This window comes from Numida meleagris, chromosome 5 (assembly GCF_002078875.1).
Source record: "Numida meleagris isolate 19003 breed g44 Domestic line chromosome 5, NumMel1.0, whole genome shotgun sequence".
Classification (NCBI taxonomy): Eukaryota; Metazoa; Chordata; class Aves; order Galliformes; family Numididae; genus Numida; species Numida meleagris.
The window spans coordinates 51,848,413-51,864,731 of NC_034413.1; the positions used below are offsets into that span (position 1 = coordinate 51,848,413).

At 45.2% G+C, this 16,319-nt stretch overlaps 1 protein-coding gene across 1 annotated transcript in view; it reads right to left on the bottom strand.

The window, feature by feature from the left end:
• Positions 1–16,319, bottom strand: part of DLX1 (distal-less homeobox 1) — a 44,534-nt gene that overhangs the window by 20,247 nt on the left and 7,968 nt on the right. Inside the window, exons 4-5 of the mRNA XM_021399936.1 lie at positions 15,715–16,308; positions 14,583–14,629 (exon numbers count right to left, since the gene is read on the bottom strand). Coding sequence (XP_021255611.1) covers positions 14,583–14,629; positions 15,715–16,308 — 641 coding nt within the window. The remainder of the gene's footprint in view (positions 1–14,582; positions 14,630–15,714; positions 16,309–16,319) is intronic.

Genomic DNA, 16,319 nt, shown 5'->3' on the forward strand with positions numbered 1-16,319 from the left:
GGGGTCATGCAATTGCTTCACTCTGCTTCTTGGACACACCTTATGGTTTACGTAAGGCCATGCGTGCCAACTGCATGCAAAAGTGTACTCCTCAAGGGCAGCCAGGCTGTCTTTGCACTGCAGTATTGAGCCACACTACCTGAGGCACAACTCATCAGGCACGCTCACGCCAGCACACACAGGGGTCAGAATCACCCAAGAGGAGTACAGCAGCAGCACTGCCTCAACTGCAGCACCAGCTGAAGCAACCAGCACGCCGTGGTGTGAGTGTGTGAAGATTGACCATCCAGGAGAGGCACAGAAAATAGCAGGATTACCCAGTGCCCTCATGTGATCTGACTTCCTTTAGGGATTTGCTGAAGCTCTCAGCAGTCCCTGGAGCCAGTGGTACTGGGGAGCAGCTGGTCAGCATGCTGCTCACTGCGGACAGCCGCTCCCCATACCCACCTACCTTTGCCTCCTCACCACACCCCATGCAGTCATGCCGCAAGCTCATGTCTGAATCAGGCAATTCGGATGAATTCACGGTTGCTAGGCCAGGTTTGCCTTTTTTTTTTTTTTAACAGAGGGATTCCAGCCAGCTCCGGGTATGGGAAAGTGCCTTTGCACTGCTAAGCAGCGTCTCCATCCTTGCGAGCCCTCACCCACACAGCAGACTTGTGGGGCTCAGTAACAAAGTTCCTCAGCTGTGAGTACAACAGGCACATTTCTTCCTGCAGAGGGAACATTTTGCCCACTCTTGGTTGCCAGCATCCCATCCTGCTTTATCTCTTCTGAGTGGTACAGAGTGTGTTTCTTGTGGCTTTTACATCTCAAGCTCTGACAAATAGTACAACCACCTTTTAGCAATGCGAACATAAAGAACCATTTGCAACCAGCAAACAGACCAAATCTGTACCATTGCTCAGCTCCACACACTTCCCCTATTCTTGCCATCACCACAACAGAGCAGCCAGCTTCTACAAAAGTTTGATCCCCCTGGGCTGGCCATTCCTTTCTGCAAACCCGTACAGACCAAACCCTGTGCACCATGGATAAGAGCTGCACATAAATGCTGCAATTAGACATGCCAAATTCACAGAGCTGTGAGTTCTGCATGAAAGTATTTCCATTTTTTAATGCCCTGCAGTCAACTACTCTTAGGTACCACATAAGTGGCAGTGCTTAAATAACAACTAGACATGAAACAAATAGTTTCACTCTTCAGATAAAACACAGCAAGATACAGGATGTAAAACTGGCAGCAGTGAGTTACTGATCCAGCTCTTTGAAACCATAAGGAGGACAGTTACTAATTGAAATAGGTTCCCAATTACTAGACTCTATCAAAGGTCTACCGCTGTCAGGACTGTCAGAGGCAGTAGGCTCTGGACACAGTGTTTGCAACATTCCAGAAAGATTTTCAGTCATTTCCTGATAAACACTCTCTGCCTACTGACTGCATAGGAAGATACCAAATCTGAACAGGAAGCCTAGCCATGCTGTCATGCTCCTTTTTTAATAACGGGAGAGAACATCATTTCTAATTAGAGAAATCTTTGGCAGTAATTTCAAAGGAAAAAAAGTTTTCCTCTTTTATATATATATATATAATATACATATTATATATTGTATTTTTAATATGTATTTTAATATTATACATATTATATATGTACATATTATATATATATATATAAATGGTAGCATTTTAGACAGTATCTTCTCATTACAATATGCCTATTTAACTTTCCTATTGTTATTAATGCTTACACTAGTTTCAGAATTCCTTCTGACTATAGTGTATTATACAATCGGTCAGTTCTGTTTGCTACGTTGTTAACCATGCTAAGTATCAGATAGTCACCAAGGCAGATGATCTAATGGTTCCCGTTGGTTTTTATCTTCAAAAAAAATGGAAAAATAAGATGAAAGGTCACTGAACTGAACTGGCTGAAACACATTTCACAGCACAGCCATTCCAGCCACTGAGACCTTCAAAAGATTTCAGCCCCGGGCTCCACAGTTACGCCTTTGTTTACCGCACAGGTACACTGGGACTCTCCTTGTAGCCCCATGCAAGTCCCAGCACTGCTAGGTGGGACAAGACAGAGCCTGCCGGAGTTTGAGCCTGAGAGGCAGGAGTGGGCCTGAACCAGTCTGTCCTGGAGTCAGCCCCAGCATGCTCTCACTGCCAGCGCCACGCACCGCTCCCCTCCCAATGACTCAGTGCTTCACCCACTGCTGCAGGAGGCTCACTGCACAGCACTGAGGGTCCTATCCAAACTGCAGACAGACCAGGATGGTGTCAGCAACTCTTTCCAGAGAGTGAAGGCTGCACCTAGCGCAGTCACAGCTCTCACTGGCAATGTAGTACTTACTGGTGCTGTACTTGCATTTGGTAGGCACTAACCAACTATCTGGTAACTAAAGGCAAGTAGCTTCTGCTGTAACAAACAAGAAAGCAAACACTGGATTACTAGATCCACAAGACTTAGGGGCCCTGCTAGACAAAAAGCTTAGCACGAGCCATCAGTGTACACTTGCAGCCCAGAAGCCCAATAGTATCTTGGGCTGCATCAGAAGAAGGGTAGCCAAGGACATGATTGTCCCTCTCTATTCTGCCCTCACAAGGCCCCATCTGGAGTACTGCATCCAGATCTGGAGCCCCTAGCATAGGAAAGATGTTGAGCTTTTGGAGAGGGTCCAGAGGAGGGCCACAAAAATTATCAAAGGGCTGGAGCACCTCTCCTATGAAGACAGGCTGAAGGAGCTAGGCTTGTTCAGTCTGGAAAAGAGAAGGCTGTGGGGAGACCTCATTTTGGCCTTCCAGTATATAAAGGGAGATCATAAGCAGGAAGAAAATCATTTTTTTAGATGGGTAGATAGTGAAAGGACAAAGAGGAATGGTTTTATAAGCTAAAGGAGGGAAGAATTACATTAGATGTCAGGGGGGAGTTTTTCAGTGAGGGTGGTGAAATTCTGGAGCAGGCTGCCCAGAGAGGTTGTGGATGCCCCATCCCTGGAGGTGTTCAAGGCCAGGCTGGATGCAGCCCTGGCCTGCCTGGTACTTGATCTACCACTTGGCAACCCTGCCTGCTGTAGGGGGGTTAGAACTTGATGATCTCTGAAGTCCTTTCCGACTCAAGCTATTCTATGATTCGTAGTCTAGATCCTTCAGAGGTAGTGGAGTACAAAAAAAGCAAAGCTGAGAAAAGTCAGGCATTTCCTTAGAGCTAGGAAGGAGGTGACATGTTAGCAAATACACAGGATAGCATCTTTGAGTAACCAGGGGATAGAGCCATTTCCAAGTTCTTTTCTTTCACAGCCTAGGGAAAGAGATCAGAGCTCCCTGGTTGGCCACACTCCGCCAGCCAGAACAAGTCCAAAGACGCTGTGCTATTTCCAGTCTGTACGCTGTGCTCCCAAGCTTACAGCAATGCTCCTAAATGGCCAGTGATACCTCAAACAGCCATGGCTCTGACCCACAAGATCACCAGGGATGGTAGTCATATTTGGCAATCACTAAAAAAACACTAAGGACACTATTGTATTACTTGCCCAAATACCAAGGGAGAAAGGAAATGTTTCCTAAAAACTAAATAAGGGAACTCTTCTTAAAAAAATGCATCCAGCATCTTTTGGTTTGACCAAGAAGACACACTTCTCACTAATATACACTTAATTTCAAGTTTGTTGAGTCTCCCACTAATGCCTTATGCAGAACACATCAACTCTGGAGTTCTTCCAGGCAGACCATTACTGGGAGTTCCAGCAAAGGTGTCCAAGTTTCATTACGCTTGTAACACAGGTCAACCCTGTGTGCCCAGAGTTTTTGTACTGTCATGTTGCTGCTCCTCAATTTCTCCCAGGAGGTTTGCTCTCCAACAACTCTGACTTGACAAACTGCCCCCCCCCCCCCTCTGCTTAATGTGTTCCCCCCTTATCTTGTCTTGAGGTTCATCTGCCCTTCTGAAAAAAAAAAAAAAAAAAAAAAAAAAAATAGCTCTGTTTAAGTAAAAACAATCAGGCCTTATTCACTTAATAATGGCTGTTTTGATTAATATACATTGTACAATGCAGACTGTTGCATTCTTGCAACATAAGCCACTTCTCTGACTCTTCTGCACTGCATCCATATGTCGGACGATTAGTACAATGGCCTCATTGTAATCACACAGCTTTGGCCTTGTGTTGCAAAAAAATGAAGAGAGCTTCCAGAATTGCAGAAAGATCAAAGGTTGAAGGCAGGAACTAATGGCCTAATAGGCAGAGGTCTAAAAGTCAGCAAACTCCCTAACCCTGGAGGAGAGGTCTTAGTACGATTGCTGCCGTTTTTGGATTACTGCTGTATAGTTATTTTTTCTCAGCTGTCAGCCCACATTTTTGTGGCAGATCCCCAGATTCCCTTATTTCTTTCAAGTGGAAAAGGAAAAAGGAGAGAACAAAAAGGGAGAAAGAGAGGAAAGAGGGGAGAAAGAGAGGAAAGAGGGGAGAAAGAGAGGAAAGAGGGGAGAAAGAGAGGAAAGAGGGGAGAAAGAGAGGANGGGAGAAAGAGAGGAAAGAGGGGAGAAAGAGAGGAAAGAGGGGAGAAAGAGAGGAAAGAGGGGAGAAAGAGAGGAAAGAGGGGAGAAAGAGAGGAAAAAGAAAAAAGGAAAAGGGAAAAAGAGAGAAAAAAAAGATAAAAGGGAAAAAGAGAGATAAAAGATAAAAGGAAAAAAGAGAGAGAGAAAGAGAACAAGAAAGAAAGAGAAGAAAAGGAAGGAAAAAAGGAAGGAAAAAAGGAAGGAAAAAAGGAAGGAAAAAAGGAAGGAAAAAAGGAAGGAAAAAAGGAAGGAAAAAAGGAGGGAAAAAAGGAGGGAAAAAAGGAGGGAAAAAAGGAGGGAAAAAAGGAGGGAAAAAAGGAGGGAAAAAAGGAGGGAAAAAGGAGGGAAAAAAGGAGGGAAAAAAAGGAAGAAAAAAAGGAAGGAAAAAAGGAGGGGAAAAAAGGAGGGAAAAAAGGAAGGAAAAAAGGAAGGAAAAAAGTGGGATTCTCCAGTTACAGCTGAAGTGCTCCCATAGCACAGATCTAAATATACATGCTTCCACTATCTGTTTTTAAGCTGTTCAGGAAATAGCAAGTTACTATTTTTTGCTACAAAGGTTTCCCTGTGGTATTAAGATATTAATGTTACCTTGTCATGGGCACTGCTTGTTCCCAGTGTATCACTGAAGTGTTTGGATGACCTCACCTGTAAGCTTCCTGAATACCGTACACCACTTTGTAAAAGATTCCTGTTTTTTCCTGATTGAATAAACTGTTTTTGAAACATTACTGTTTAAGTTTTATAGCCGAAGTTATTATTCTACTGTTGTCTTTAATTCAAGCCACTGTTTTGCACAGAAGTAAACACACATACTGGCTCAATTTTGTATTTGAAGTAAATGTCACTGATATTTACCAGAATATCAAAAGGGGGAAATGCTATAAATCCCTATAATAGAGAGTAATTTAATTTTGTAAGAGGAACATTTCTTGATTAAAATATCTCTAAAACCCATCACTCTCAGATCACGATCGATCAAGCACATTTTGAAGGCATAAATTCAGGTAATCCTTATGCACTAGCTATGAGACTTCCTAGAAAGAATTTGGCAGATGTATCCCAAATAGCTAGGGAGGGACAAGTTTAGAAGTTTTCTGCTCCTTGTTGTGACTGATGTTTAGTCAAAACCGGCGGTAGCTAACACAGCAAGTATTGGTGAAAGTACTCAGGCTCAACAGCTAACACAATATTACACCAAGGAAGACAAGGAAGAAGTCAAACATGCAGCTATCCACTCTCACACACATCAATCTCAATCTCTTTGATGACTCAGCCAGCACTTAGCACTTCATCTATGATAAGCAGCGTATAATCTTGCTACACAATGGTGTAGCCTGTTATTTCTATAAGTCTTCCCTTCTCAGAAGTTTTACACACCATGAAGCAGTGTTGTGGAAAACATGCTGGCAGCAATACAAAGATCCCACTGATGTGAAAGCCAAAGCCTTTTTTATAAACTGGGTGGTCAGGCTGCCAAGTAATGCTGTTTGTTAACGCTAAACACTGTTCTTCTGTGTGTGATTGTCAAAGCTAATGCAGTGTTTGATGGAGCAATATGGAACATAACAGGCAATGTCTGAATGAAGTAACCTATACATTTTAAACTATGTTCTAGCCTGAAAAAAAGAAAAGAAAAAAAAAAAAAAAGTCTGAGCAACCTTCACATGACACTTCCTCACTTGCTTTAACCCACCCTTTAATGCCCCTAATTAGGCTGCATGAGTCACGCTGCCTTTCCCCACTTGCCCCAGAAGCCCCGTGCCCTGCCAGCACCGACACAGGTGCAGCCAGGGCCGCTGGGACACAGGAAGCCTGGTGCAGGGCTCTGTGCTGCAGCTCTCCCCAGCTCCTGCCCAGCAGGACGGGTGCCAGTCCCCTGGCTGTACCCAGCTCACACCACCCCATCCCAACTCCAGGGCTGGTTTAGCACCAAGAAATGGTTTGCCAGAAAACTAGGCTGAATATGACATAGACTGAACATCAAAAGCATTTAAATACACAATTTCTGTGTTCAACATGTTATATTGGAACTAGATGATCTTAAAGGTCCCTTCCAACCCAAACCATTCTATGATTCTATGATTCTATATAAGAGCTGGTATGAAAGTGGGACAGAGGATGCAAGTTGTAGACGTTTATGCTATGTTCAGGGCTTTCCAAAGTTTTGTTCTCACAAAAGAACCAGATGCCAGAACACTGGAAACATCTCAAGAAATAAAAAGTTTTTCAAGCTCAAGTACTATTTACGGAAACAAGAACCGCGAGTGGATTTTTAAGGTAACATTTATAGATCTACAGTGCAGCCAAGTGGACACATTTCGAAAGTACTTACTCATTAATCAGTTTGCCACAGTAGTGATGATTATGCAAGGGAAGATGCCATGCTCCAGCACAGAGAAAACACAAACATAGCAGACATATTTTGACATTTCAGTTTCATGCAAAAGAAAGCTCAGGCATTGCTCTTCTCATAAGAAGAGTCCATTGATACACATAGGCATTTATAGAAGGATGTTCCTCTCCAGTAAGTACTCATGAATGCTGGGTGCAGATGAAGCCCCAGACTGTCCTCAGGCAACCTTTGCAACAGTGTTAGTCTGCAAAGTGCCCACTATTCCAGCTGCATGTTCTCTCTCCACAGGAGTACCTGACATCTTTGCTGCATGACAAGGCTGTTAAAACTACTCTTCTGATTTTTCATGAAGACTGTTGTGCTTTACACTGGCTCCAGTTTCAACTATCCATTTTCAATAGTGTAAATGAGAGAGAGTAAGAACATGGAAGTATAACCACTGTTATGGCAAAATATGTTTTTCTCCCAGCTTTCACAATATACAGCTTTGCTTTCACCTTCAAATGCCAACACTAGGGAGAAAGCCCAGGTTTCCAGAATCTCACATTAAAACTGCCAAAGTGATCCTCGCATTTGTATATGTGAATGAACCAAGTATTGCTAGATAGCATCATGCAATTAAGAAACATACATGATTTGTTTTTAAAAAGTAAAGCTATATTTAACTGTTTCCTTAATGACTCCCATGTGTGTGCAGCCTGTCCTTCAGTTAAAAACTAACAGTATGAGAATGAAAACAGCAATGAAAATTTAAGATGAACAGAATTTCAAGAGATTGTTTATGACTGACTTACACTGGTCTTGTGTTAAGGACAGTGTAACAACTCTGTCAGGTGAGCTGCTGTCAATAAAAAAAGGAAGAAAATGCCTGAGAGGCAGCAAGAAAACAGCTTGCTGTCACGCATGTCACATGAAGCAGGAAGGTCCAATCTGACTCCCTTCAAAATGCTCCAACAACTGCTGAGCAGCACATCAGGCAAACAGGACAGCAGCTGGTTCAGCAGCTTATCTATTTACCTTCTGCTATCCATTCACTAAGCAAATCAGCATTGATAATATATTTGTTAAAGCTTGGTATTTCTTTGAAGAACGGCTAATTACAACACAAAGTTATTACTAAGTCTCTGCAGTGCTCTAAGAAACCTAAAGTCATGCAAGCCACAGATAAGCAAAGACACACTTTCATCTTAAAGACTCTTACAAACTGCTAAATGATCCCTATGCTTCCCTCCATAAAACAGCAAGGATGCTTTTTCAGAGTTAGCATTCAAAAATATTCTTCACACATAACAAAAATGAAGTTCCAAAACAGTAAAGAAAGCTCTGGTTCAGTTGTTTTTACTTTATGTTTTTTTATAATTCAAAGCAAATATCTGGACTACAAAATACATCTTTTCCTGCCCCTTCCCACTACTGCTAGGTGATGGCTGTTTTCTCCTTCCCGTTTCCCCTACAGAGCCAGACAAGTTTCAAATTCCACAGTATTCTCAGTGCATTCCCAGCTCCTCTGCTACTGATGCAAGAACAGAATTTAACATTTATAGGCGTGCTAGATGAAGACCAACTGGCAGCTACAGATGCTCACCAGCTGGATTAAAGCTTCCTGTTTCACTTTTCCAGAGTTTGTCCAGAGAAGGCCTGGCTTCATTGCTGGATGAATGAAAGATGAAACTGCATTTTCTTCTTGGCCAAGGGGCTGGTGCTTCCGTGGAAACAAAGCTGTGCACAAATGTGGCTGAAATGTGCCAGCTCAAGGGAAGAATCTGACAATATGGCTGTGAATACACCTTCCTTTATGTCCTGGCTCTGGAACATCAAGACCAGGCCAGCCTGCGCAGGGGCCAACAACGTGGACAGAGCAAAACACTCCCCCCTGTTTTTATTCCTGAGTCAAGCTGGCTGATAAAATGGCACACATCTACTAGGCAAAGAGACAGTAACATCCAAATCCCCACTCCTGCAGCAAACTGGGAACTGCTACATTGAGTCATGGCAGAACTGCGCAATGCAGACACACACACAGAGCCAAAAGAGCTGTGACAAAGAAGCTGTGCGGTAGATAGAGACTGAGAGCATATTTCTTCTTGCTACTACACTGCCTTCTGTCTTAAACATTTACACAGCCAGACATGCAGTACAGGATGTGGTAAGTGACCTGGAGCCACCCAGGCAGGAATACCATCTCCTGCTTCATTCCCTCTGGGAACGAAGAAAGGAGAATTCATAACCCCAGGGCAGCCAGCTCCCTCATTGAAAGACTGTACTAATTCGTCCCCATTCTTGAAGGGGAAGCAAAAAGGAAGGCAGCAGCCAACGGGATATAAAAAGCATTATGAAGCATGCATGTGATCCATAAACTGTATAGTTTATGTCCAAAGAGCAACCATCCCTCTTATATACACTGTCTCACATAGCTCAAGAGCAACTGTACACAGTTCAGTTAGAGTACAAAAATCCCCCACTTGCAAGCTGGCCTTTCCCTTTGTTGTAGTGTACTTAGTAAAGCAATTACTCTTCCAGAACTAAAATCCATACAGCAGGGTTCTCAACTAGCAGCAGTGCAGGTTCCCTGCAAACATGGACTGCTCCCATGAGCCACTTCCTCAAACTGCAAACTGCACATGCTGTACTGCAGCTCTGGCCTTTCGGTTCCAGAAGTACTGTAAAGATTTCTCTACCTGGTGGCCAGCTTTCATAGCCAGATCACATCAGATAATATAATAGCTGAGAGAGTAGGTCTGAGTCCAGATTTGCAGTCTCTGGGCACATAGGAGCTCCACTGTTTACAACTCCATCAGAGTTTAGCATTTCATGCAAAGCCGCCTCTGATGTTGATGAGCCTGCTGTCTGAGCAGCAGTGGCAGCAGCAGCATGAATCCGATTCACTGGGAATCTTCAATGTACTACAGTGAGTGACAGCATACGCCTCCTTCATAAAAAACTTTCCACACTGGTCATGAAAATCATAGACACAAAAAAGCACATAATTTCCGCACATAAAACACCAAGCAGACACGGCTTGCTGGAAAACACTAGTCCCTCTCCAAGCCCTTTCAGTAACAACTGTAGAGATTTGGGCAGCATGTCCTCACAGACAAGAAAGTACATTCACCATCACCACCTCCCAAGGAATCACCTCTAAATGAAATTCCAGTCATCTGTTTTCTGCAGTGTAATCACTGTTGTTATTTAGACAGGTCTGGATACAGAGCTACCTAAAACAGGATAAAAAATCCAATTCCGGCAGCTGCCAGGTAAACAAGACCACAGAATGCTGCAAGTATTGCACCAATAAATTCAGTAACAAAAGGCAAGTGTACCACAGATACAAAAGTATAATTCACAGCTCCTGCACTGCAGAAGTGGCAAGTGAACCCATCAAGTCTCTCAGGGAAGAAGCAGTTCCTCTACAGGCTGAACAACCAAAATGCATGTACAAAATTATGAACACGGACATACTTTGTGATGCCTGTTTGTACCAGGCGTACGAAGCTCCACTGCATGAGTTTTCAGGCACAACAGGCTACACAAAGTGTTGTTCTTCAGACTAAATACTACCTGACTTCAAAAATCTGGCTGTGATTTTCAGAGGTGCTGAAAAACCAAAGCAACTGGATGGATATATTTGCTGTAGCTATAAGGAATTCCTAAGGAAAACATCACTACCACATCCTGCATATAACAATGTGGTCTTGGAAGTGTTTTCACACGCAGTCCCAGCCCTAACGATGAGCTCGTTATGCTCTATACTTGTGCAGCATCAGCCGCCATCTGGTCCTTCACACATGGCGCATACAGCATTTCAGGGCACATCTGTTATTTGGAAGCCAGGATGCACATTTTATCATTGTAGCTATTCTATGCATAAGCTTCCTGCATGGACACATTAATTTTGCAGAATGTCTTCCTTCTGCTTAAAATTGCCTTAACAGCCCCAAACCATTACTTTTATTTTCATACCGTAGTTTGTTCCTAGCTGCCTGCCTTGTCTAAACAAGCTATTAGAAAAGCACAACACCTCACTTTCCTAGTCAGCGTGTAAAACAACTGTAATAGCTTTTGTAAAAGCAGAAAATAACCCTTCTAAATACCTTTCTCATTCTGATTGGAGTGACCAAACTGCATTCACGTAGAATGAACACCCATTGCCTCAAAAAAATCAAGTCTTGTTCGTTCCCAGTCCTTGGAATTTAAAGGAGAACTCAGACAAAAAGCAAGTGAGGCAACCAATACTCTCCCCTTTTAATTTTGCCAGCTATTAGACCAGGTGTTAACTGATTGATTTATCAAAAAGAACTGGGAATATAAAAATGAATGCTAAACCTCCAACGTAAAAAGTGTCACACTTGTTACTTCAGTGTCTGGCTTTGTACCAGGAGATAAATACCCCATCACATACATTAGCATGGAACAGTGGGGACATCCTGTGGCCACTTACTTTATTTACAGTTTAATGTTCCCATTACTATTTTAATCGATTTTTCAATCAGTTCTGCAAATTAGATGCAAAGTCACTTAGTAATGTAAGAAAGCCTGATGGCAATTGAATTTTCTTAGCCAGCTTCCCATCTACCACCCCATCTAATCACTTATTAGCAGTCGCTGTGCTCTACCTCTGCAGTCAATGCTTTCTGTTCTCTTTCTCGTTCCGTGCTATATGCTTCCAAGTCAATTTAAAAAAAAAAAAAAAAAAAAGGAAAAAAAGAACATTCAGGGAGCTTGAGGTAGTCTACGTGGCAACACTAACCCCTGAAAGCTATGCATAAAAGTGAAAAACAACATTCTAATTTCATTTACTTAGATTTATAGCAGTGTTCATAATAGGTATGTAATTCCCAGATCTAGGCATTCTGCCAATGAGAAAAACACTATCAGGTGAAATACAGATGAAATACATATGTAAAGCACCTGCCAACAGAGTAAGCTAAGCAACCACATGAAGTGAAAAGACAGGAACACTTGTGAATCTGACCAGTGCTTCTCTCATGCCCTTTCTTCCAAGGAAGGAACAATTTCAGGATAACTGTGTGTGCAGAATAGGAGGCTGAGTGCTCTTCATGGACAACACACAGACTAAACCCCCCTCTCTTTTCATGTTTTCAGCTACACAGTTTGAGGAAAGGGTCCCCCAACCAGTTCGTGGGACAGCCATGGCTCTGTAAGCCAAGACCACCTTAACTTACTCACTCCTGACCATGTTGACTTAATCACTTTTTAAAACAAAAAAAAAAAAGCTATTTAATTTTGAGGGCAACTATTTTTTTTTGTGGTTTGTATGTGTGTATTTTCTCATCACAGGAAAGAAAAATGCTTTCTTTTAAGTTTACATCTTTGAGCCATTCGCCAGCTCTAACTAAGCTGCATAAGAAAACTGGGACAGACAGTGCCAAAATCCCAGAGCACGTGCCCAAGTGTTCCCACAAGGAGGAACACAACGAGGTAGTGTTCCTACTAAAGTTTGCCCACAGTTTGAGTCCAGTACTTGTCTCAGATGTGTCTAATCCACTCGGGAGGTATGTTTCTGAGCATACCTTCCTTAAAGAATAGCAAACATTCCATTCTTCTAGGCAAGATGTTCATGTTTTCCAGCAGGGACAGACCTTGTTATTTGCCAGTCAGAGGTGGCATCAGCTCAAGAAACAGGCCGCAGCAGGAACGACACTCCACATCCCAAACAGTCCACTAACACTACACATCAGAACTCACTCAACCACACCAAGGCAACAGAGCATTTCTCAGCTCCAGATAACACTGTCCACTAAATTGAACCTTAAAATAATCACACTTAAAACAAAAGCAGTCTAGGTTATTCTCCACGTTGAACACTTTGCTTAAACTCTGCTCAGACTATACAGGTAAAAAATGTACAGATGTTGCAAGGAAGGCAAAAAAAACTTTTTGCTACTACCTGTGACAAGTGGAGCTCACAACGACACAAATGATCAATGCAGCCTACAAAACACGCCTCTCATCTTCCCTCACACTTGTAATCTACAGCAGTGTTAGAAACTACTTAGTGATTCACATTTAGAGTTTTTCCTGCATGCTCTTACTAAAGATTTTCACCATCTAAATATTCACATATAAAACACTTTAGACAAAGATTTGCATGTCAGTTAAACCTGAATTTGCTTAAATCCTCTAGAAAGTGGGCTCAGATCCATTCACTCCAGAGTGTACATGTCTGTAGCCACAGCTGAAGAGCCCGGGTAACACTGCTGTATAACACTATACAAAATACCATTTTGTAGCTGTTCTGCCAACCCCCTTCTTACAGAGAAGGGCATACTGCTTTTGTTAGTGCTATTATTTATGATACAATTGGCTATGGAAAAAAAAAATTCCTGGAAACAGGAGAGCTGGTCCAAGCAGCCAGAAGTACCACACTTCAGCACCAGGTGGGATTTCACAGCCATAAGAGAGGCAGGAGGGATTGCCCAGGAGCACTCTGCCTTATTCCAAAACCTGCACGCCACACGCGGAGGATCACTGCACTAGTGTCTTCATGTTCCACACACAGAAGACTTTCCATTTTCCCCCCAGTGTGTACAAGTAAGTATACCCACAAATATGATGATAACAGACACTCACCTCAATGCAGGCTGTGCGTCTCCCCAGCATAGCACAAATGGACAGCTGTGCTAAATAACACTGGGCTAATGAACTACTAAATCTCACTGGTTGTGCTCCAGTCTGCAAAGGCTTCTGCTGAAGAAAGGTGCTGAGCTGCCAGTGAATCTCCACTTAGACAAGACAGCCTAACAAACAATTCTGAAAGGATCGTGCAGAGCCCGCTATCATGCTTGTATAGGCTGTTTACAACAAGGGACAAAGAATTGGCACCCTGGGGAGCCAAGCAAGGGGTCATATCCTTCCCAGAAGAGCCTGTGATTTTTGGAATGAAGTAATCTGATGCACAGATGGATGAGATGATAAACAGTTTTTGGAGAGGAAAATGATAACACTGGATTCTGAAACTGAGCACAGCAGGTAGCACGCTTCCGGATAGGTGTTGAAAAGGCTCGTGCAATTTCCTAAAAGCTGATAAGCTTAATTCCTCAGACACGGAACTTTTACCTGTTAACCATTACCATTACTCAGGAGCAATACCAGATCTCACAGATACAACACTAGCGAAAGCCCTCTCCACAGCTCCACATGGCACAAGATGTAAATGGCCCTTCTATTATCAAGACACATCCTCAGGACTATACAGGCATTGTGTTACTGTAAGTCCACTGGAAAGCATTTCACACAGCCATGAAAAAAAAACTCTCAGTGTCCTCACCAATGTGCCATTGCAGCTGAGACTACTGTGCAATTACTTAAGTTTTAACATTGTCGAAAATAACAGGCTCGTTTCCTGAGATTCATCACATTCGTACTTAAATAAGTGAAATGAATTGCTCAGGGAGATGTGGATTATAATGGAGCAAATGATAATCACAGCTACAGGCGATTAAAAACTAATCTCTTCTTTTAATGCTGAGCGTGGTTTCCTTCAAGTGAAAACTCCCATGGGACAGCTCGCTCTGTTGATCCCAGGTTAAATATTTAAAGACTGAGGACACCAGGCTTTAAGCATTTTCACTTTTTTTCTCAGATTAAGTTTGTTTTAGGAAAAGAACCACAACAATAATAATTAATAAAAATAAAACAGAACATACCAGGCAGGAGTTGCCGTAGACATTTCTATGAGTCATATACAATTGTCCTGCAAAAAAAAAGAAAATTAAAAAAAAAATTAATGAATACATATGGATCATCTGGAGAAGCGACTTTGAAGAGTGATGGTACTTTTATGTGTTGCACACAGTGTGTTTGGTGTATCCGATCAACAAGGCCCACAGTGCTATCTTCCACGTGGGGATGCTTCCAAATCAGAGAAGCCAACACCAGCAAAGCCAGCCCACACGTTTGGCAGCCTGTGGTGATGAGATTTGCACGCTGATGCAGAGTTCGCAACCAAAGCTTTGAATGCTTCACTTCCCCGCACAGAGAAGGCAAGCACCTTTGTGCCACGCGCAGCAGAGCGACCAGCCCCGGGAGGGTAAGTACTTCGGGTCGCCCAAGCACCAACGACGCGTGATCTACCACGCCAAAACCGAGCAGGATTGCCGGGCACTGACAGCAGGTACTCAAAACGCACCTCACGCCCTAGGTCCTTTCTAACTGCATCTAGGCAACATTCACAGTTCCCAACGCAGAGACCAAAACTGTGACGAAGAACTCCACGTGAGAACAGAAAAGCGCGTAACCACGGGCTGGCCCGGTGCCGCTGCTTTCCCACAGCCCTCGCTGGCCGCGGGGCCGAGTCACAGGGCCTCGTGCCGGGCGCCGAGCTGCCCGTGGCTCAGCGGGATCTCTTCCTCCCTCCTGCCGCCCGACGTCCCAGCGCCGACAAGGCCTGGGGAGCCGTGCCCTTCCTTACACAAACCGTTTAAAACAACAAGAGCGAACGTTAAGTAACTGAGAGACAATGAAAGCAGCTCTACGGGATGGGTCGTGTGGACATCTGCAGAAGCGGCACCCGGCGGTCGCTTCCGCGCAGCTGCTGCCCCGCGCGGGCGCAGACAGGGATGGGCGGCAGCTGCCCCGCGCCGGGCGGCCCCAGGGCGAACCCGCGCCGCTCTGCGGGAAACGGTGTACGTGGGCAGGCCACCCCCGGTGCCGCGGCCCCGCTCCCACAGCTGCGCAAAACGCGTTTCTTCCCCAAGCGCCCCGCCGCGCCCCCGTGACGGCCGCCGCGCCTCCCGCAGCCCGCTCCCGGACACCTGCCGCCGGCCCGGCCCCGCTCACCTCCGCCCTCCGGACGCGCCGAGCCGGGTCCCGCAGCGAGGCGGCCCCGCGAAGCCGCCCGCCCCGTGACGGGAGCGCGAGCGGCGACCGTCGGAGCGCGCGGCGGGAGCGGGAAGGGGCGCGCGCAGGGCTGCACGGACGGCGCTCGGGCGGGGGGAGCAAAGCGCCTCGCGCGGTCGGTGCCGGGGCCGTGCCTCTCGCCACGACGGCGGGGACGCGCAGGGGCACCGGGACAGCCGCTGCCGTGCGGGGCACGGCCTGTGGGAGCCGTCAGCCACCGCCGCGTGCAGTCGGGCGTCCCAGGGGAGCCGCATCGCCGCGATGCTGTACCCTGGGACCGCCCCGTCGGTGCGGGCCGGCAGCACGACGATAGGGTAGGGTAGAGCAGAGTAGGGCAGGGCACGGCAGGGCTCCGGGCTCCGACGGGGCGGCCGAAGCGGCCCCCGCGTCTCTCCGGTCTCGCGCCCCGCCGGGCCCCGGGGATGCGGCGCGCGCGGGCCCCCCATTGGCCGTTGCTAGGTGACGTGCGCCGCGCCCACGTGACCGGAGTTAAATGCCGCCTCGGCGGCGCGCGGCGCCGCAGAGCCCGTCCCGCTGGCGGCGGC